This window comes from Falco cherrug, chromosome 4 (assembly GCF_023634085.1).
Source record: "Falco cherrug isolate bFalChe1 chromosome 4, bFalChe1.pri, whole genome shotgun sequence".
NCBI lineage: Eukaryota > Metazoa > Chordata > Aves > Falconiformes > Falconidae > Falco > Falco cherrug.
In genome coordinates, this window is record NC_073700.1 from 68,153,037 (window position 1) to 68,176,377 (window position 23,341).

General features: G+C 38.4%; 1 protein-coding gene across 3 annotated transcripts in view; it reads left to right on the forward strand.

Annotated features, from left to right (window-relative positions):
- Nucleotides 1–23,341, forward strand: part of MPP7 (MAGUK p55 scaffold protein 7) — a 157,585-nt gene that overhangs the window by 77,081 nt on the left and 57,163 nt on the right. For all 3 annotated transcript variants that reach the window (XM_055708423.1, XM_055708425.1, XM_055708424.1), the window contains 2 exons: nucleotides 10,123–10,200; nucleotides 14,717–14,797. In XM_055708423.1, the coding sequence (XP_055564398.1) occupies nucleotides 10,123–10,200; nucleotides 14,717–14,797 (159 nt within the window). The remainder of the gene's footprint in view (nucleotides 1–10,122; nucleotides 10,201–14,716; nucleotides 14,798–23,341) is intronic.

Here is a 23,341-nt window from a genome sequence, read left to right on the forward strand (position 1 = left end):
GCTTGCTTACAATAGGCTCTCCAGATTAGGAGAACTGATTCTCTGGTGCTATAGCTGTTGCTCTAAAATGTTCCCGATGAACTTAATTTTTTAAATTTAAGTTTAATACTTCTCTCTGCTTTTGAGCTAAGGAGGAGGCATGGTATATGAGCATAATGGAGACATGTACTAATTTTCTTTCATGTGCTTTGCTTACACTAGCATGGTAATAGAAAGTTCCGAAATCAGAAATACAAGACAGATCTGCAGGCATATCTGACTGTTCATGAAGCATGTGTTTGTTAAAGTGTTAATAGCTAGGTATTTAACAGATAATGAAGTACTTTTACCAATAAAAATGTGATGCAGAGGTGCAATTTAAGTACACAGAGGCAGTGTGCATGGCACAGAGAAGCAAGAGCAGGATCACCAGGCTCACCAATTGCTCACTTAATGTCTGTCTTGGTTTTCTCAATACAGAAAGAGTGGAAGAGATGCTTCTTTATTTTACAAAAATCAAGAAATGGGTCCTTACAGGTCTGAGACTTTGATTAGATATCTGTAAGACAAAATCAAAACTGGCAATGTACTTGTGACCTTGTCAGAGTAGTCTCAGAACTGCTTGATCTGTGAGACTGCCTCAAATAAATGCCCGAGTGCAGGTGTTCTTCCTGCCTCTGCCTGAAGCATTACATTTTGTCTGTTGTGATCATCTTTCTCAAGTGCCACCAGCGCATCAAGACTGATCAAGGGCAAAGGATAGAAAAATGAGGTAATGAGATGCAGTGGTAAATGATTCATGGGGAAACTCTGAAACCAGAGACTTTTTAAAAAAATTAATAACAATACATGGAGAATAGGATTTTACTGTATGACTTACTGCAAATGTGCACAGGTATTTTTTCTATCTTGCAATTTTTGGCTAGACAGTAAAAACTAGTTATTTGGCTGGAATGACTAATAACGCACATGACTTGAATTTTTAGCAAGGCTCTTTTTTGTCCTTAACAAAATCAATACATCATTTGATTTTGCCAGTTGAGAAGAGCTGCCTTCTTTCCTTATGACATTGCTTTCTTTTATTTCTAACATGCTGTTCTTCTTTTATTGGTTTTTACAATCTAATTCATAATAATCACATATTTGCCATCACTGTTAACTGGACACTTCTGCCATAATAACTGACTCACACATATATGCACTCGGTAAGTTCAAACAGCAAGTGCTTCTTGAGAGTGTTAAGTTGAAGCTGTGGCCTCTCCAGGCAGCACTGGTGATTTGCATTGATAGGACCTGATTTAAAATAATGCTGCTCCAATAACATTGTAAATCTGTAGATAATACACCATCGTATAATTTTTACAAAACATAACCTGACAAGAAAAATGCCCTTAAATGTGATCTAATATAACTCTATTACCACATTTTGTAACTTAGAAAATTACTGTAATTGTGCATACAGTTCTGAAAATTTATTTCTGAAATTGCAATGCAATTAGAAATTTCTGGAGGAGTTCTGTTTTGGATATAGGTCATTCTGAAGGTTGGGTAAAGGACACTTTTTAAGTGTCATGTAGCACAATCCTGGGCTCTCAGCAACTTTAAGGCTGAACAGATGCTAGTGTAGATTTAGGTTGAACATAAGGAAGACATTTTTCACAATGAGGGTGGTGAGGCACTGGCACAGGTTGCCCAGAGAAGCTGTGGATGCCCCATCCCTGGCAGTGCTCAAGGCCAGGCTGGATGGGGCTTTGAGCAACCTGGTCTGGTGGAAGGTGTCCTTGCTTATGGCAGGGGGTTGGACTAGATGATCTTAAAAGTCCCTTCCAACCTAAACCATTCTATGATTCTATGCTTGGAGCCTGATTTTCGTTCTTTTTTAACACAACTGCAAAGATTTTGATAATCTCAGAGCACTGCAGTCTCAATAGACATGTTTATTTGTGGGCTCCTTTCAAATAATGGACTTCAGGTCCGCATATGACCTGGAAAAGAGAGAGTGTTGGCAGTTTCTTTTGTTTCATGTATTCTGCTGTGGCACAAAAATGAACTCGGCAGAAATCACGTCCCTTTTTTGCAGCTTCAGGCCCTTGATAACAGGCTGCTTTCCTGTGATTCCTGGAACGTTCCCTGCAGTGCTGATATCCATGGGTTTAATAATCAATGGTTATAATGTTTTAAGGTGACAGAAACTGACAAAATCCCATCAAGTTCACTCTTGTGACTTACTTCGTTTCCATGAATTGATTGCTTGCTTAACAGAGTGCTAAATGAACTAGTTACCAAGTTTTATCTGGGCTAGAAACACCTCCTTTTACTAACTGTATTGATATCTCCAGTTACAGCCCTCCTCCTCTCCCCCAAAAAGAAAACAGTCTTTAGCAGCAACTGAGATAAAGCTCAAGCTAAAGAGTCTGCATATTGGGGTTGCCATCAAAGAATTGAGATGCCTTGTTGGTTATTCCCTTGTTCTAGCTGCTTATGGAGGGTGGAAACAAGTGATGCAAAAGCAATCACTCACCACCAGCCAACAGATGCCTGTCCAGCCCCGTAGGAATGGTTGCTTCAGAAAAACGTGACATTACATGGTATGGAATATCCATTTGGTCAGCTGGGGGCAGCTGTCCCAGCGGTGTCCCCTCCCAGACTCATGGCCACCTCCAGCCTATTCCTTGTGTGGGGCAGAGCACGAGACTTTAACACTGCAGAAGCACTGCTCAGCCGCAGCTAAAGCACTGCTGTCTTGTCAGCACTGTTTTGGTCCCAGACCTACAACACGGCACCGTGTAGGCTGCTATGAACAAAATGAACTCCTTTCCAGCCAAGCCCGTTACAGCAGTTTATACCAGAGAGCCTGCAGGCTTCCTGATTTTTTTTTTTTTTAACAGTGATTTCATGCTATAGTGATTAAGAAGCTTATGATTCTTTTATTATAGTGCAGGTTCTTTGTTCTTTTGTTAAAGATGTCTAACACTTGTTCTGAAAGACTTCTGATTACTGACTCTTAAGGTTTTAGGCAGAAATATTTCCCTGCCATTAGCCTGCTGTTGAATTCTTGAGAACTTAATGCTTCTGCTCTTTGGAACAAGGGCTTGAAAGAGAATTGCTCATCTGTTGTGATGAAACTTTTTGCTGTGCAAAACTGGGCCAGAACCCAGGTATCTGAATGTCTGTGTTTATGGCTTCAGAGGCTTGCTTTGATACTTGTAACATTTTCTCGAAAGCCTTTCCACACTGTGCAGTCACTTAATTTATATTTGAGGCAATTTCATGTTACTACAGGGAATGAAATTCACTTTGCACGCTCTGGGTAGTTGGCTATGATTTATGCATTTTTATCTTGTTTGTCTTTCTAAAATACATAATGCTAAATTCTTAGCAATATTTTATGCCTCTAACTGCAATTCAAGTCAATTGATCTGAATAGAACGTGATTTTTAAAGGCTTTACTTTTTCTAAGAAAGTCAGTTTTTAAGATGTTACATTGGGTATTTGAAACTAGTTGGTATTTGGTTTGCTGCTCAGTTTTCCTACACCTCACGTGTCCATCATGCCATATTACTGCAGTTATTCATATATTTGATTAGTGTGCCAAAGCTACAATCATAAGTACTATAGGGAGGTTTGAGAACAAATGAGTAATTTTGCATTCAGTCCATGGTTTTGTGCTGTGTAAAGAGGCTTACCTGCTAAATAATGAAAATAAAGCAAAAAATTGACTAATTTTTCGGGTTCCTGTAATTTGCTACAGTAGGGTTCTGGGAGGAGAAAAGGAGGGAATTAAACAATCTTTTAATTAAAATTCTACATCAAGCAATAGATGATGGTATGCAATTATAGTTTGTGAATGTTTTTTTATGGTTATTTTCATCTGTTTCAGTGTAGCCCATCGTTTCTTTATTCAAAGTACTTTGTTTTACCTTGACTCAAAGTTGTTCATCAATTTAGACAATGAACTCACTGTTTAAACCCAGAGTTAAGATAGTACCATTAGTGATCAAATGAAAACCCTAATTTTCATCTTCAAATCTCACTGTGTAAATGAGATTAAATTACTAAATTACTGTCTGCCTTAGAATGATGGTCAGTACAAACTTCTCACAAGATCCTCTTCCATGCATACTGTCAGGATGGAGTCATTGCCATTAACATCAACATCCAGAGGTGTTGACATGTCTGAGTAGTTGGTAACACTCCTGTGTGGCTGGCAGAATATTTTCACAAATGTATGTAATGTTTCTTGTGTTTTATGTACTAGTATGGCTCACTGATGTTGATAACAGTGTTTTTTGGGTTATAAGTGTTTGCATGTTATATTCTTACATACACTTATTCTTTACCTATGCCAGTTGTTCTGTCAAAAAGACTGTTTCCTGTTAACTGTTTGGCAGCTTATTTCTCCCCTGCTCTTGGTTATTAATAACATCTTTTTTTTTATTTGAGTCCTTTCTGCATTTTGCTACCTCTTACTCTCTCTACCACCAATGCTTTTTGCATATACTTTTCAAGCAAGGTCTATCGGTGGGCTCTAAATCTTGCACTGGACCACTACATCACAATACATCTTCACGTGTAGTCTAATTGTTGGGTGTAGTTTCTTTGCTTAGATTGATCACTCCATGTAACAAGTAAAATAATCTGGAGGACAGAGGTTAAGCATTCTTTTAACCTATTCTGTACATAACATTTAGATTTAGTACTTGCTTAAACACTTGAGAGGTGTGTAGTCATTGAGTATGTACCCACAGAGTATTAATGTGAATATAAGCATATGGGCAGCAAGGTAGATCTAGGTGACTTAAATGCTTTGATTGTCAATAATGTCTATTTAGAGAGTAGAAAACAGAAAGCAGAAGCCAGGAAGCTGAAAAAAATACTTTTTGAGATGGAAAAGAGGAGGGTAAGAGAAGACAGAAGGACAAAGCTGATATAGATGGTATAGAGAATCACGGATAGACATGGAGAAGACTGTAAAAACCAAAAGGCGAAAGTCTTAACGTTCTGTTTACATCTCAAAATTATTCTTGTGAGTAGGCTTCTGTCTCTGTTTTGGAAATTTATTTTGCTTCAATGTACAGAACATTTGAAACTCCATTAATTCTAGCAATTTTCTGCATCTTTAGTATAGCTCATTGGCATTGATGGTAAGCTTTTTTTTCAACACAGTTACAGGGAACTCTACTTTCAATTTGCTGACACTTTTAGTATCTCCTTTAAAAACATTCCATTCCTATGTGTGAAGCCTCAGGTACATCAAGCAGTTGAAGACTACGTTTCTTCAAGTTCAGGTAAAGGAGATAACATGACTGACATTGCATTTCTTGGGTGGCATCACCTTATAATGAAAATAGTCCATTTTGGAGCTCTGTTTTAAATTTCTCAGAAACTGTATAGCTGGAGAACTTTCTAAGAGATTGTTGATAAACCCTGGGCTGTTATACCGATACAAGCTACTGTTGCTGAAGCCAGGTATGTAGTTTGTAGGTGTATAGTACTGTTTTGTAGAGCCTTTCAGAAAAGTCCTGTGAACATAACTCTACCAGAACCCACTTAATACTAATAAAATTATTCTTGCATTAAGGGGATTCCTTCCCAGGAGGAGCTGGGGTATTGGAAACTGATGATACTATTCTGTGTGCGTGCTTATCCCCCTCCCCTGTGTTGTTTTCAGCCATATGAGATCAGAACTGTACCTTGAAATTAAGAAATCCAAAAGGAGAAATTAAACTTATTTTGTAGGATTCTTTGCTTAAGATTTTTGGTTTTCTGACTCAGAAAGCTCCCTGTGGGTTTTGAAATAGTCCAGTCTGGGGACACTGCAGAAAACTTATTTCTGCTGTATTTTGCTATAGAAAGCTTGATTCAATCACTCTGTGAAGATCCAGAAACGATTTGCCTTGCCTACAAATGTGCCCAAAAATGTATAAACTTGCAAATTGTATTTTTTCCCTTTGGGGGCATATCTTCACAGTAGATTGTCAGATTTCACAGAACCTTGTAAGTCTTCCCAAAGTACCCTGCAGTGAAAAGAAAAGGTAGTCAAAAAAAAGTAAAATCAAAACCCCAAACCCCAGCAACTTAGTCATCTGTTCAGCAGAACAGCTTTATATGTTTTATTTACAATATATAACTCTTGGTTTAGCATACTCGTTCTCATCTGTGAAGAGATTTTCAGGGTTCAAGCTTTACACTTTAATGTCAGAAAAACTTAAAATAGATGTACTATATTTTCTGGTTTTTAAGTGTGATAGTCATATAGTCTCCATATATTCTATACGTTTCTACTAGAGAGAAGACACTAGTATTAAAATTACTGGACATCCAGTATAGCCACAGAATATAAGATAAATTTGGGTTTTGTATTAAATAGCATTCTTTAGAATTAAGCTCAAACAAGTGGTTGCAAATATGAAATGTTTTATCTTCAGTAGGTAAATGCTTTCTCTTTTATTTTGAATCTACTCTCATACTTCTTTCAAAGTGTTTCAGGATGGTTTTGATTTCTGTTACAGTTTGATTTCCTTGAGTGAGGTTTGTAAAGGGGCAAAGTACTTGCACTGCCTTGTCCCCTTTTGCTCTTCATTTCTGTGTTTGCATAGCTCACATTGTATTCATTTTCATCAGTGTGGTCACTGAATCTAGATATTTACAATTCAAATTCTACTTGTGTAAGAATAGAATTTTAGAAATAAGATGCTAGTTGTGCATATACTAGCATGATTTATAAATTTCAGATTTGGGAAAATAATTAGCTCAAAGACAGCATGTGGAGAAGTTACCAAAACATTTGGCTGTGTGCACAGTAGTTTTTCTAAAGGTGGTTGTCAGAAATGAGTTATTCATCATCCTGAAGTCTGGGAAATTCAAAGGCCACCGGGTGAGTTTGCAAGTGCACTCTGTCATCCTTGAAAGGCAACAGAGGTGACCTAGTCCCCAGTGACTAGGGAAAGGCAAGTGCCGTACCATCTTCATAAAAGGCCAAAAATGCAGTGTGGGGAACTAGAGGCCAGTTAGCCCTAATGTTATCTGTGGGAAACTTACAGACCAAAACATCTTGGAATACATTTTTAGACGCATAGAGAGAAGAAGTTGCCTGAAAATGCATTTTTGCCTCACTGAAATTTTCGCTTTGTCAGTTGAAGTGCACCAAATGTCCTGTCTTACTGCATTCAGGAAGCTATTCTGTATGTGCTGCATAAATTATGAATACATTTGTTATCCAGAAGTTGGAGGTAGGTGGTAACTGTAGGAAAGCAGTAGGAAGTAGCATTTTTATGATTTGCATATTTTGCATTGATTGCAGCTTTGTGCACAGACCAGTGCTTTGTTAATTTTCTTGGGTAAATTCTTCAATTACAGAGATTGAAGACAGATATTGTCATATAAAAATCTGTTTTAAAAATATTCACCTAACAAACAAGGCAAAATGCTATCTAGTAAATAAAATCAGATCTTTTGGGGGAATTAAAAAAGAAAAAAAAAAAAAGACTTGAATTGCATCTTCAGTGGGAGTGTGCTGAGGCTGCAATGTCTGTTACCATAGGGCGTGTAACATTTATCCCAGAGTCCCTAATTGTGCCAGCACAGTAAATTAATAAAACTTCCAGCCTGATGTAGCGAAAGCTAATGTCTAGAACTGTCTAGTAATAGTTAAATTTTCCTGCTTGCTTGCTTATTTTCTGTTGTTTGCTTCCGATTTGGTTAGGCAATTACTCTCTACAACTCCTCCGTTATCAAATGAAAGCTTAATGATTTTCCTTAATTTTTTAACTGGATTCCAATATCCATTGTTAGGAAAATAAAATTTATTTTCAGCCATTTGCTGGTTATGGGCAGAGCCAATAACCTGTTAAAGTTACACAGTACCTACTCTTTAAACACTATTTTTTGTTGCATGAATTAAGAATTTTATAACATTTTTTCAAAGATTGCTTATGTAAGAATGTCTCAGCTTTTTTTTTCCTTTTTCTCTTTTGATTTCACTGGTAAACACACCTGCGGCTTGTTTAGTGTAAAACCAGCTTGACTGGCAGCAGTGCTTCTATTTTTTCTGAGAAAGTAGAAGGTAGCATGGGCATCAGCATTTAACCTCAGAGCTGACAGAAGCTCAGCCTGGATAAAATCAAGATGTTGGCCAAAGCAATCAAAAAATGATGGATTTGAGCTTTTTGATACAGTATAGCTTTTAGTTATTCAAGTTCACAGTCTAAGCAAATGGGAGCTGCAGCTCCTTGGTTTGTTTAGTTTCTGCATTTTGTGATCTAAAAATACGAGGTTGTCTGATCACTTAAGACTTTTGGTGACATCCAGTATAGTTTAATCTTTGCTGAGTAAACAATGTCTACATGAGCTACATAAAATTCAGACTCATGTTCTGTAGATAGTAGTGCTTTGCATTTAGTTTCCAGATGAGGAACAGATACTTGCTATTCAGAACAAATAATTTTACAACTTAGCAACTGAGCAACTGTGGTGTCTTCATGCTTTACCTTGATGTTTCAGAACTCCGATATCCTTTAAGCAACAACATACAGGAATTATCTTATTAAGATTACAGAAATGATGAAAGAATCGACCAAGACTTACATCTTGCTGTGCCACGTTGCATTAACAGAGTATCGTATGGTCTTCAGAGAACTTATAGACTAAACGAGTAAAAACAGACATGGACTTCAAAAGTTTTATGAAGCACAGCAGAAGACAGGAAAAATGGCAAACACAAGTGTTGTTGACATGGCATTAGCTTGTTATGGGTGTAGTTGTTAGGAGTTTGGTTTAAATTCAAAAGAAAGAGCTGAGAAGGCGGCTGCGGGACTCCTGGGCCATGAGAGGAGCAAGTGCTGCCAGGGTAAAAGTAAGTGGAGAAAAGCAAATGTGGAATAGCGGGGAAGGCTGGAGGGAACAGACAGTGCAAAGCATATATGGTCCAGTCAACTGCAAACATTTTCAGTGTGCAAAGACCACTGGTTTGGTTGCTCTTTGAAGCTGTCCGTGGTGCCTAGTGTCTGTCCCATTCCTCCCCCAGCAATATGCCAGGGAGCAGTAGGGTATGGTTGGGTTTCTTGTACCCCAAGGATGTGAGGGGCTCCTCAGCCAAGTTCTGCACCCTGTGGTGTCTGCCAGACCTTGTCTTCCCCTCCTTGCCAAGCACAGAAGTCCCCAATTTAGCTCCATCTGCAACTCCTCCAACCATCTGGAGTTCACGCCTCCTTCACAGCAGCAGAACTAAAGCAGAAATCTAAGAATGGGGTGTGTTTGTATCCGTTTAGACTACTGTTGTTGTCTTTTTTAAAAATTGTAATTAATATTTGTACATTGTGTATCTTCAGGAAAATAAGGTATATAAAATTGAATGTTTAATATACTACTTTATGCCATTCTGAAATAATTTTTAAGATAGTTGTTAAAGCTTTAAAATATTTTGGCTCTTTAAAGCTTTCACACTGGAAAAAACTAAATTTTGAAATGCTTAACTTGCAGAGGAGGGAAGAGGCTGGATATTTAAATGATAGTGTATCCTTTCTTTCAAAAAAGAAACAAAGTGTGCTGCATTTTTAATGTTGATAACTCCCCATTAAAAAATTTAAATGCTCCTAAATGACTTTAATTTGCTGAAGGACTGCCTTTTTCTTTCAGATATGTTAGAATTCATGTTAGCACTACTTTGCCCTTGTTTCTGAATTATTTTAATGACGGCAGCCGCTCCACCAAGCTGTCTGTCAAGATGTGGGTGGCAGGCTATTATTTCACTTCGTAAATCATAATTTACAGGGTTTTTTATATCTGTCTTGGGGATAAACACTTTACGCTTTGTGTTTTCAGCAGCAATATAAAATGTAATTGATACTTAAAGCAATATGTTAGAAATATGGACAGAGAAAGCCAGGAGTGAAAAATCACAAATGTTTAGTTTTTCTGTGGGTTGGTCTACATACTGAGCATTTTTTCCATCTGATTTCATATTCTTAGCACTTCAACAGAGGATGATGATGAATTACATTTACATGATTGCTGCCTGTAGGTGACTATAAGGATGTTTCTTTAGTTACAGACACTCAACAGATCAGTTAGCTCAACAGGGTCATTTTGTACCATTTCTCATGCTGCTAAATAAACTTACCACTTTGTGCTATTGTCTTCCAGATTCATGAAAAACTGCATTATTATGAGAAACAGAACCCGGTGCCCATACTCCACGGTGCAGCAGCCTTGGCAGATGATGTAAGTGTCCCCTGCTGAGATCACTGGTACCAAGTCTCCCAAAAAACTGTCTGCAAGCAGAACTCCTCATAGTGCAAACATATGAATATAATCCTCTGAGCTGAAATCATAAGAAGCTGCAAATGTTTCCAAAGGTGCTGTCATCACCGGGCTTGTTGCTGATACTACTTTGATTTTTATTCACTTGCCTGTTATAAAAACATTGCATCTAGATAGCCTCTTGTTCTGCTTTAGTAACTACGTAATAGAAATTACAGGTTCGAACTCTACTGGGAGGGGAAAAAGCTGTCAACTATTGGTGTTTTGAGAAAGTCACAGACAAGAGGAATGCTTTGGAAAAATAAAGACAAATGAGATAGCAGCACTGCTGACAGAACATGAAAAATGACAGATAACACTACAGAAATGAAGCATATGAAATGCCTAGGAAGGAGGTTTGTTTAAAAAAAAATATCAAAAACTATTGAACAAAAAGTACACTAGTGATTTATTGATATTGGAGCTTTCCAAATTACCTTCATAACCAAAAAATAAATTGTAAAAGTGGTCGGCATTGATGGAGTAGTTAATTTCCTGTTACTATAATTTTTATTTTAAAGAAAAAAATCCGACCTGCCATTTCTTGCTATTTGGTTAATTCTAGGATTCAGATGAATTGTGCACACACCTGTATAAACTATGACTGAACCTGAGGTAGGCCAGGATAGAGAAATGTTTAATAAACTGTGGTTTAGGTGAAATCCAGAAATCTGTGTTGCAATTGATGATCTCAGGTTGTTTTTTGGAAAAGGCAGTATGTATTAGGATCCGTTTCAAATATGGAATGTTTGAAACTTCACATACTTTATAGATGTTTTAAAATCTTAACTATTTTTTATATAATTAATAGCATTTGATTTTTAAACTTTACAAATGCTTAGATGTTGTGATTTGAAAATGGTAAAATTTTAATGAAAAACCAAATTAAACATATTTGAAGTCTGTTGAAAAAAGGATGTAATGTAATTTAGTCATGTTTCAGTAGGAGAGCTATATCCTGTAACATACCAAATACAATAATGCATTAGCTTTGATATCAGGCATATATTAGTAATATTTTTTTAACCTTCAAGTAGCTTTGAACAATGTTGATAGTAATTTTGAAAATTAGAAAGCTGGTTGAAATTCTCTTCATTAAGTTCTTGGTGACATATTAATAATCCTTGTTAACATTTGTGTTACGGATCTCTGGCTTAAAATTCTTTATAAGAATCGTTTCTTATTTTTGGATACAAAACTTAGTTCTTGATATTTTCAGAAATGCTGAGCAATCTCATTCTGTTTTCAGCCCCATTTAAAACGTATACTTCTGGAAATCCCCAAATTAAAGTACTTTGTCACTCCCCAGTTGAGAGGTTGGGGGTTTTAACCTTATGTGAATTTATTATTATGTATATATGGTAGTATTTTAAAAATGTGTGCATGTTGTGACATGAATATCTCTAGACATCTGCCTACTTTTTAAGCACAGCTTCTTTCTAAAGATCTTTGTGCTGTTCTTCACTTTTGCTTATGTGTAGCTGAACAGCTGGTTTTATGGGCATCGTCCCATAGAATGAGGATGTCCTTTGGCAGCTGACGTCAGGCTAGCACATTGCAGGATTTCGTGTTTTAATAGTTACCAGCAAACTTTGAGGAAGGTAATAGACATGCAGTGGGCTTTGTAACTCCAAAACCCATGAATTTCCAGGATTAAAGTGCTATTCAATTTTTGGCATGTTTGTCTGATTAGCTGTCAGCTTCAGGGATTTAAGAGTATGTAGGTAATATAAAGCACACTTCTATTTCAATTGGCTTTAAATTAATGTTTTTGTCTTCCTAGTGATAGCAACTGTTCTACAGATAAACAAAGAAGGAGAGATCCTTATTAGCGAGTGAATATTTTCTGTTTGATTTAAAATGCAAATCTGAGATGCTGCTAATCTAACTAAAAACTGTTTAAGGAGTGTGGTTTTATTCCTGTGTTATTTTTTTAAAGCAATTTTAGGGGTAACAGTTGTGGTGAGGCTTCTTTTCTAAACACTTCCATATTCCTAGCTGCCATACCTTCTCTTTCCTCACCCCCAGTGACTTTTAGGCTGAATTTCCCATCAGAGATTCTGTTTGCCTCTGATTTTGGAGCAGCAGTGTCTGGCATAGGACTCTTGGTTTCATGCAAGTGATCTAAACAATGCTGGGAGTATAGGTTTATATGGCAGAGAAGGCCTCTAGGTTATTAGGAAGACTGTTCTGGCAAAAGAAGTTTCAGAACTTTCTTCAGAAGCTTTAAACTCACAAGCCCTGGTGCTCCTCATCTCACTAGTGACACTCCACATCTGCCTTTCTCCCTTGCTTTGTCTTCCCCTCTCTATAGTGGCAGCTCTTTGTAAAGAACTTGGTGAAATGTTACACGTCCCTCAACAGAGAATCATTTCTCAGATAGCTTTTCATGCAGTCTTAGGCTTAGGAGGTGATTGGCACAGTATCAGTGTGCCCTAAGTATGAGATGTAACTGCTGCTGGCAGCTGTCACACATCTCGGTGCTTCAAAACCAACAAATAAAAATCCACTCCAAAACTGCTAGAAGCACAACAAGCAGCTCTGGTGGTAACTGCTTATCTGGAAACATAGCTTGGTCTTCCTCCTTCTCTATCACACTTTGTCATCCTCCTCTTCTATCACAGGGCCTGTAAGACTTTTATGGAAATATTTGGAAAACCCTTGTGAATTATGCGAGTGAAGACAAATTTTCAATTGTTTCATCTCTGAGCAAATATTTTCTAAATTATGAGATTAAAAAGTGTGTTAAAGCAGTAACAAAATATTATTTCTGTTTCTCACTGTTTTAAATCACGTACCTGCATTCACATTTGTACCACCAAAGCAAATGCTGATTCTGCTGAAGTTAATAGATGTTCGTGCACAATTCATCTGAGAGAAGAATGCTGAAGTCATTGTCACTGAGTGATTAGTAGTCTTCATCAGTAAAACACGAATGAATAGAATTTTATTCTCTAGCGATGAGCAGTACTAGCTAGAGAATGAAAAGAGAACTGAGGGGAACCTGTGTCATATACCTGCTGTCATGCCTATCAGATTTTCTGTTTTGCAGAACTTTTCCGTAGAACATCCAGACTAGATTACTGTCAGATTACTTCAATATTTGGCTTTATGTGCCTAAAATATTTCATTCTGGTCTTTTCTACAGAGATAATTTTCTAATCTTTTGGTATTAAGGCACAAATATTGTTAAAATTAGCTTTGATATATTTGGTTGATGTTTTTATCTATGAATTATAGCCAAAAGGCTGTGGGACTGTAGGTGATGAATTTTTGTTTCAGTCCTATTATCCTTGTATTAATTCGAAGTCTAAAAAAAAGTATTAAATCCATGTCTGATGCCTATAATTACTTCTAGAATTGTCTATTATGTATAATTATGCAAAATATACTTCCAGTCATGTATCTTTAGAATTTATACAAAATGAAACTACAAATTTAAAATTGGGCTAGACGAATAAAATTACTTGCTGCAAATAACCAATCTTTCTTTTAGACATTTTTATGATACTGATTTAATGCAAAGAAAATAAGTGATTATCTGAAATCACGTTTTGGATTATGAGCCATGTAGCTTCAGAATTTTAAACTAAAGTTCAGTGTTGTGAAATATGTTTTAGCTTTTCCTTGTTCTGGAAAAATAGTTCAAGTTTGAAATCCTGCAGTAAAATATGCCTCTTGAGTCCAAATTAGTTGAGAATGTCATGATAAGAAAAACTCAAGACATGAGCCAAATAGCCATGGGATTAAACATTAGACTGCTGCTCTATTGTTCACCAAACCACAATTTTGTAGTATAACGAAACATAAATTACTGATCTTGTTGTTATGACATAGTTTGTGTGTTTTGGGGACTTGAATTGCTGATGACCTGTTATAAACTATATTATGATTAACCCACTTCACATTTAACAAGCTCTTTCCAGTGTATGTGTAAACATAATAAAAGGTTCAGATTGCTTGCACTGTAGGGGCACTTTGCTTGCTTATCCCAGTCCTAAACAGCACAGCTACTGTGGGTTTTTGGAAGCGGTGTGGATTTCACCACCTCATTCAAAACTGTTTTTTATAGACGGTGTCAAAGTTTGATCCAGTCATTTTTACAAGCAGTCCTTTGTCTGCACGCAAAGGACCATTCACTTAAATGAAGTGCTGGGATTTGCCCCCATCGTTATAAATCAGAATGTGATCTGGCTGCACGCTTGCCAGAAATGATTACTTGTGTTAAACTGAGCCAAAAGGCCTGGCTTAAACCTGGTCCACCGAGGGCCAGAAAAAGAAGCATGGTGATTGATGGTGTTTTTCTTCATGCTGGCTTCTGTTTGAACACGCTGGAAAGTAATAACCTTGAACAAGGTAGATTCTGGGTTGTCACTGATGCACTGGTTAAAACAACGCTTTGCTAATGGTCTTTGTGTTGATTCCATCTCCCACCCAGCTAGCTGAGGAGCTGCAGAGCAAGCCACTGAGCAGTGAGATCAGAGAACTGTTGAAACTCCTCTCAAAACCCAATCTCAAGGTGAGGATGTGTTGCACCTACAAAGTACTTTCTGCGTGGGTGTGTGCATCTGCTTCCTCGGGCTGTGTGTGGGGTTGTCCGCTTTAATGAGTATGTGTACTTTTAAGAAGGGATGCAGTGTTAATCAGAAATAGCTGTTGTTAAGAAACACATTTTATGTTGCCCATAAATTGTTATGGTGTTACTGATTTTTATAAAAGGAATTCGGTGGAAAGCCATCACTCGCTCACAACAGATATTCCAAAAAGTACATACTTTGGGGGCTTTTTGGCTTTTTGCTAACTCTCATTACATGTGCTTCATAAATTTATTACAAATGTGCTTTTACTAAGAATTTGTCAGTGGTGCCACTGGTTTGATTGCACCATGTATATAAGTAGCACAACCTGGTACTTGGGACAAAATTCCTGATGGATGTTATTTTTTTTAAAAAAAATATTTTGAAGATTTTCTGCAAAACTCCTGGGGGTTCTCTGTGGTGCTTTTGGGGAACTTGGTAGCTTTTATCGGACAGTAGACTATAGAACCATTGAACCACTCAGGCTGGAAGAAGATTGTTTAGTCCAACACGCTGTTTGAAGCAGGGTCAACACTGAGTTCCGAGCAAGTTGCTCAGGGCTTTCTCCCATCAGACCTTGAAAATGCCCGGGAACAGACATTCCACAAACGCTCTGTGCAGCTTCTTCCAATTCCTAATTATTTTCCTAGTGGAAACTGTTTCCTTATATCCAGTCAGAACCTTCCCTGTTTATCATTGTTAATGCACGCTATCCCATTATTTTTCAACTCTAAAGAGAAGGGAGATGTTAGTGCTCTAGAGCCATGTTGCAATGGTAATTAATGCAGCAGTTGATAAATGTAGAGGAAAACTGAAGAGTGGTCAGGAGCCCTTTTTAAGACAGTTGCTTCTTTACGTTCCCTGTAAAAGAGTGATCTCAAAACATAAGACGCTATGATATCTTCAAAGTGATACAAAATTTTGAAGATCAATTATGCTTCCTTTGTAAAGGATTTTTGCAGTTTGCAAAATAGTTTCCATAGTTTGCAAAGTGACAAGCATTTTTTCTCTGAAATGGTAAGTGATGCCAGTGGTGTATTACAAGAGGAACTGTTGCTGCATCAAATTGCAGAGATCCTAAGCTTCACTGTAGGTACTTCCTTGGTGACTGTCCGTGCATGTTTTGTACTTCTGAAGCTTTAGTGGGTTGAGTATGAAGACAGCTCGTTTGTCACAACTGCATCTCTCCCTCTCCCTTTCTTGCTTTCTCTTTCTCTCCCCCTCTCCTTGCTGTCTTACTCTCCTTCCCTCTCTCCTCCATTCACTCACTCTTGCTGTCTGTTCCTTGGAAGTGGTTAAATGCAATGTGATAATCTTAGCGGGATTTCAGGGAAACAAGTGCCTTCACCTCGGCATGGTTAATATGATTGAACAACTGCAGTAACTTACCAATTGTCTTTTTTTGGCTGCAGGGGGAGATGGCCAGCTGCAGGGTACCAAGCCTGCATGGCCAGACTGCCTAATCCTGCACAAGGCACTCATGTTTCCCTGCCCTGCATGCCTTGCAGGTGTTTGTGTGAGTTGGGGGAAAGGACTGACAGTGTGCATGATATTTTTGCCTATCCATTTTCTTCTCCACCTGCCATCTCATGGCAAATATGCCTGGGAGAGATGGTAAATTATCATGGCTCCCTCCTCCATCATGTTGACCAGGCAAGTGTACTGCATTCAGTCAGAGGCTGTTTACTTGAGATTCCTCTGTTGATTTCCCCTGCTCTGTCTTGGGCAGAAAAGGAAAGGAAGGAAATTGCTGGGACTCAGTATTTCCATTTCTCCCCCAGAGATGCCATCGAGTCTCGTCAGCTGTATCTAAGATTATGCTGTACGTTGCATAAGATTTTCTAGCCCTTCACTATTAGATTGATGGCTGGAGAGGGTTTCTTTGTTTCTTTGTTTCTAGATTCCTGGGGCAAAATGATGTCTAGAACGACTCTTTCCCACACATCTGAAATTGCTTGGGCTAATTGATCCATCTTTTCCAATCATGTTGCATAGGCCTTATCTAAAAACTTGTATGTGGCTTGATTTGGGATTGACTTTAAGGTGGCTTTCCTGACCTGGCTTATAACTGCAGGGTTAGCTGGAGCCAGCAGGAGAGCTTCCACTTCCCTGCAGCTCTGCTTTAATGTTCATGGCACAATGAAGGATGGTTAGGATTAGTTTACTACACTACATCACCGCCTCCCCAAGTTTGGTGGTGTAAAGGGACAGGTTTAGCAAGGTGATTATATCTTCACAGGTTTGGTTAACGTGCCAAAAAATGCTGGGAGAGGTTTCCAGCAACTCTCTGATTAGATGAATATTTCTGTATTTTCATTTTGTGTTACAGAATTGTTTGTTGAATATATTTCTGGGTGTTTGCATCTGATGAGTAAAGCTTTGACAAATCTGGTGTTCATGATTTTCATTCATAGAGATTTGTTTTTAAAGAAGAAATTTTTTCTGAGACAGTTACATTTATGAGACTTGAGATTTTCAAAATGCCCTGAAAGTCATGCCAAGGTTTTGTCAGGTGCATTTTCTTCTGGAAAAAAATAAATTGGACATTTCTGGTCTTTTAAAAACTGGATGCAATATCCAGTGACACTGTTTTTTTTCCTGCTCTAAAATGTGGCATCCTTTACCATAATTATATGAACTAGCAGTGGTTGGGGTTTATCTTTTCTAATTAAAACAGAGCTTTGGAAGTAGAACAGAGCATGTAGCTCTGGGAAATCAAGTGAATTTGTTCATCTGCGTGTGAGATACAGCATTTGCATTCTAGATTTAAAATATAATTGCCGAGTCCCGTGGATGCAGGCCAGCTGCATCTATTCTAAATTTCCAATGTTGAATAAAGACTTACAGTTTACATTCTGTAATCCTGCTCTACCTTGTTAAAGATACCAACAAGTAGAACAGTATTTCCATACCTTAGAACCCAAATCCAGTTGAATGCAGTATTTGGATTTTAAGCAGACCAGAAATCAGCTCTTTGAAATGCATCTTGTTATCTCTTATTTAGAGAGTGCAAGTACAGCGATGTATATAAGCAATGTATATATCTTCAGGTCTTTTCCATCATAACTGCAAGTATGTGATCAAATGTTTGCAATCAGTTGAGGAAGATAACTGTTAATAAATGCTTACACTTCCAGGGTATGTGTATGCAAGTTTAAAAGGTCTGCTGAGTTGGTTAAGAAACAGCTCATGTTTAGCATGTCAAAGTTAGAATGAGGTAAATAACCAGAACTCGATGTACTGAAACTTATATTTCTGTGCTTGTGTTTCTTAAAGCTGTGAGGTATGTGGGGATTTTGGTTGGTTGGTTTTATTAAGTTGCAATAAAATATATACCTTAAAGATACATTAAAAGTATAAACCACAAAGTTATATAAATTCATAGTCAGGCCAGGTGCCATGGTTTAACCCCAGCTGGCAACTAAGCCCCACGCAGCCGCTCGCTCACTCCCCCCACAGTGGGATGGTGGAGAGGGTTGGAAGAGTGAAACTGAGAAAACCCGTGGGTTGAGATAAAGACAGTTTAATAGGTAAAGCAAAAGCCGTGCATGCAAGCAAAGCCAAACAAGGAATTCATTCAGTACTTCCCATGGGCAGGCAGGTGTTCAGCCATCTCCAGGAAAGCCGGGCTCTGTCACACATAACCGTTACTTGGGAAGATAAATACCATCACTCCAAATGCCCCCCGCTTCCTTCTTCCCCCAGTTTATACACTCAGCATGACGTCATATGGTATGGAATATCCCTTTGGCTATTTTGGGTCAGCTGCCCTGGCTGTGTCCCCTCCCAGTTTCCTGTGCCCCTCCAGCCCTCTTACTGGCAGGGCCCAAGGAACTGAGAAGTCCTTGACTTTGTACAGACATTACCAGCAAGAACCAAAATCATCAGTGTGCTATCAACATTGTTCTTACACCAAATCTAAAACACAGCACTGCACAAGCTACTAAAAAGCAAATTAACTCTACCCCAGCTGAAACCAGGGCACCAGGGCATCCTGTGGGCAGTGCTGCGTGGCGCTGGTCTGAATGGTGTTTGGAGCAAGCAAGGGTGTGCTTGGGTGATTTGAAGTGCAGGCAGATCGGGCTTGGATCTGCCTGCTCTAGCTCTCTGTAAATATAATTTAGATTTCTGAATGGGAAATTTCTGTCTTCCACTGCTGTCTCTGTTTGCTGGGTATTGTAGCAGCAGCGCTCACCGACCTTTTCTGCCTTGCAATGGGACAGGCTGTGGAAAGCCTGTGTGCTGGCAGCACCTCCAGGTCTTCCCCGCTTCTGCTCAGGTCTTACAAGGCACACGAGGCTGATGCACCTGTGTAAAGCTTGCTGAGCACAGACCTCACCTACTGGCCTTTCTTCTGATGGATGTTTTGAATTTTTTTTTAATAATTTCCATTTTTTTCCAACATAGGACCTGGTACTTTAAATTAATTGCATATTAGATAATCTGTGTAGTGCTACCACCGATTCCATTATGAGTGTTAGGTAGTGTGGTGTGTCTGCTTATAACCTGACATGAATGAGGAATGGAGGGAGGATTGTGTTGCTGTCTGTAAGGTTTTATTCTGTATAATTCGGGCCAATGGGCTGTATTTGAAGGTGGTAATTCCTCACCTGCGTGCGAGTGGGTACTGCACCCACTCCTGGTTTTTTTCTCAGTTTCTGGAGTAACTTTTTAAGGCTTATAATTCATGAGGTGAAACCATGAATTAGATTATTTTTAGCCCTATTTCAAGCTTACTTTATGAAGGAAGCATTTAGAAGATGGTTTGTGTTTTCAAGATTTGGGTTTTATATTCCAATTTTGTCAATGGACTTACATTGAAGTTATATGATTTTATATGTTTGAATGAAACTTAATGAGGAACTTACATAATAAGCATTGGTGTTCCCCAGGGCTCAGTACTGGGGCCAGTTCTGTTTAATATCTTTATCAATGATCTGGACGAGGGGATTCAATGCACCCTCAGTAAGTTTAGAGATTACACCAAGTTAGGGGGAGTGTTGATCTGCTGGGGGGCAGGAGGCTCTGCAGAGGGGTCTGGGCAGGCCGGACCGATGGGCTGAGGCCGGTTGTATGAGGTTCAACACGGCTCAGTGCCGGGTCCTGCACTTGGGACACAACAACCCCCGGCAGGGCTACAGGCTGGGGCAGAGCGGCTGGAAAGCTGCCGGGCAGAAAAGGCCCTGGGGGTGCTGGCTGATGGCCGGCTGAACACGAGCCAGCAGTGTGCCCAGGTGGCCAAGGCGGCCAAGAGCATCCTGGCTTGTATGTGAAACAGCGTGGCCAGCAGGACAAGGGCAGCGATCGTCCCCCTGCACTGGGCACTGGTGAGGCCGCACTCCATACTGTGTTCAGTTCTGGGCCCCTCACTGCAGGAGGGACGCAGAGGGGCTGGAGCGTGCCCAGAGACGGGCAGCAGAGCTGGTGAAGGGTCTGGGGCACAAGTCTGATGAGGAGCAGCTGAGGGAACTGGCATGGTTTAGTCTGGAGAAGAGGATACTCAAGGGGGACCTTATTGCTCTCCACAGCTCCCTGACAGGAGGCTGTAGGCAGGTGGGGTCGGTCTCTTCTCCCACGTAACAAGCGACAGGACAAGTGGAAATGGCCTCAAGTTGCACCAGGGGAGGTTTAGATTGGATAATAGGAAGAATGTCTTCACTGCAAGGATGTTAAAGCATTGGAACAGGCTGCCCAGGGAGGTAGTGGAATCGCCATCCCTGGAGTTGTTTAAAAAACATGTAGACGTGGTGCTTAGGGACATGGTTTAGTGATGGACTTGGCAGTTCTGGATTAACACTTGGACTTGATGATCTTCAAGTTCTCTTCCAACTTAAATGATTCTATGAATATACCGTTTTCCATGTGTCAAAGAAAGGAAGAAATGTCCTCTAGCTTCCTTGACTAATGACAAGATTAAGGTTACTTAATGTATATTGTAAATACACAACATGTGAAGCTTGACGTAACACTAAACATCTCTCTTACATGAGGCTTTATTGTTTTTGTTTATAACATGAAGATTAGACTGTATAGTGAGTCTGTACATGAGCAAATGATGCTTCTGATTTAAGAGAAGACACTCCTGTGTGTGCTTTTTTAAAAAAATATGAATAATAGCATAAATAAATAAGTATTCTCAGCTTTAATGGTTTATAATTTGGAGAAATTTAAGGAACTTACGTGACAGCAAACAGTTATGTATGCGAAGAGGGGAGTTGTACAAAATTTTCAAAAAAACCGGCAAAAATGTTTTAAATTATGATGCATCAGATAGGCACCAGTGCAATTGAGAGAGATGTCTTTATAGAGTAATTCAGGGGGTTTATGAATCTGGAAGTATTGCTATTGTCTGAGAGCACTACATGTTTCTGTTTTTCTAAAAAAATAGCTATAGTATCTAGAGAGAAAATATTTTTCATTGTCATGCAATTGTATAAATCAGGATATATAATTGGAAGACTAAGATTCAGGTATATAATATATATCTGTTATACACAAATATATATCTATATACACCAAATATATCTAAAAAGGAATTTAATTCTGGATTTCTAATGCATGTCACAATCAAGTTAGCAAAATGGTCTTACCTGTCAAAAGAGATGTAAATGGGAAGAAGGGAAGGGGGCACTAGAGTTATTCTGTCAGTCACAGGGCAGAACCTGAATGCCAGACACTGTAAGGAAAGAGATGTAGTATATATGAAAGAAGATCAAACTAAGAATGAAAGACTTTGAAGCTTACAAATTCTCTTCCACTTTTAAGTAAAAAGCTTTCTTGAATAGTAGCTCTCGGTTCCTGTTATAACAAGCTGGAAAAAGCTTTGTTGTCATATTGAGCATATTTGTTGTCAATTTTTAAAACTGAGACGTGAAAAACTAAACCAATTAACTATAGGAATTTTTAACATTTTAGGCTCTTTTTTTTTGTTGGTGTGGCTGTAAACAAAAAAGACTATAGAAAGAATGGAACATCTTTTATTCCATTGAACAGTGATCTCAGTTACCTAAATTTGAGACAGGCTCAGGATATATTCAGATATTCAGATCTAAATAGCTCTTAACTGTGTTTGCAACAGCAGTTACATTCCTGATCATTCCATATTGAAATGAGCAGTTTACCATTTTAAATTAATCCCTATTTGGGGTCTATTTAGTGTCTTTTAAATTCATACAAAACATGTATTTTGTGGTCACTGGTTTAATGGGCATAACAATTAGTTTATACCACTGTGCTAAAACTACTCTGGAGGATGTTTATCTCTTATGACCCAGGGGAAATTAAGCTTTTTAAATGTCCTAATGCTAATGGTGGTTCTGCCTGTTTTAGTGGAGTTTTTCTTCTGTTTGTGTGTGCTGAAGGGTTTGCCAGCTGCTAGTCTGAAAGGTAAACCAGGTACCTAAACAAGGGTATGAGGCAGGACTGTGAATGACTTCAGCACATCATGATACACAAGAATGTAAAGTATTTGGACCACTTTGGGCACTGTACCTGTAGCTGTAGAGGGAACAAATGGTGGAACATACTTGAAGTATTTTTCTTGGCTTCTCTTTTGTTACCGTAGAATCAACATAATATTGGAAGTAATTTTAAGATAACTTGCAGAGTGAAAGGAAAATCACTTTCATATAACTGGGGATGTTTTCAGATTAATTTATTCATGGGCAACTTCAATGTGCTGTTGAGACAATATATAGATTCTTTAAGTTGTTTTCAGTTTTTTTTAAATTGCTTTCAAATAGCAAAGATACATACCCCAGAAAATTGTAAGTAAGATTTATGATTGCTGTTTTATCTGCTATTCATTTGAGGTGTGCTTGACATCCAGTTTCACAAAGCATAAAAATTTTGCGTTTGTAAACATTATGATCTAATAAGTACCTCAGGCTTTCCTTCAGAATAGAACCAGGAGTTAAACAAAACTAAAACTGCAGATAATGAAGCCAGGGCACTTTGTTTGTGATGGTTTTCCTGCATTTGTTTAGGTTTCTTTAAAAAAATAAATAGTGCTTCTTTTAGCTTGAAGCATACCTTTTTCTGTTGTCCTGTCCTGTCCTGGTTTTCCTGTATTTACTGGGAAGTTTATAAATTCTAGCCTTCATTTGATAAATAACTGCTGATACCATCATATCTGCCATCTGAGGCTTACTAGATTTGCCCAGTGGCCTAATCGAGTGTTCTGATCAAAGTGCTACTTGTTCTGGTAAAAACCCAAACATTTTAAGCCTCTCTCAGCGGAGCCTTGTAAAGCTGCCTTACAGTCACTGGCAAAAATTGACAATATAATTTACTGTGCAGGAAACAGCAGGCATTTTTCTACAAAAACTTCAACGTACAAAGCACTCAAAGAAAATATTGGGCTATCATAATATAAAACAAAATCTGTTATTGCTTTGGAAAGTTCATGAAGCATTTCTTGTAACATGTAATTAAAAAATCTTAATCTAAACTTTGCCTTCTTTCCAACATTTTCTTTGTAACTAGAC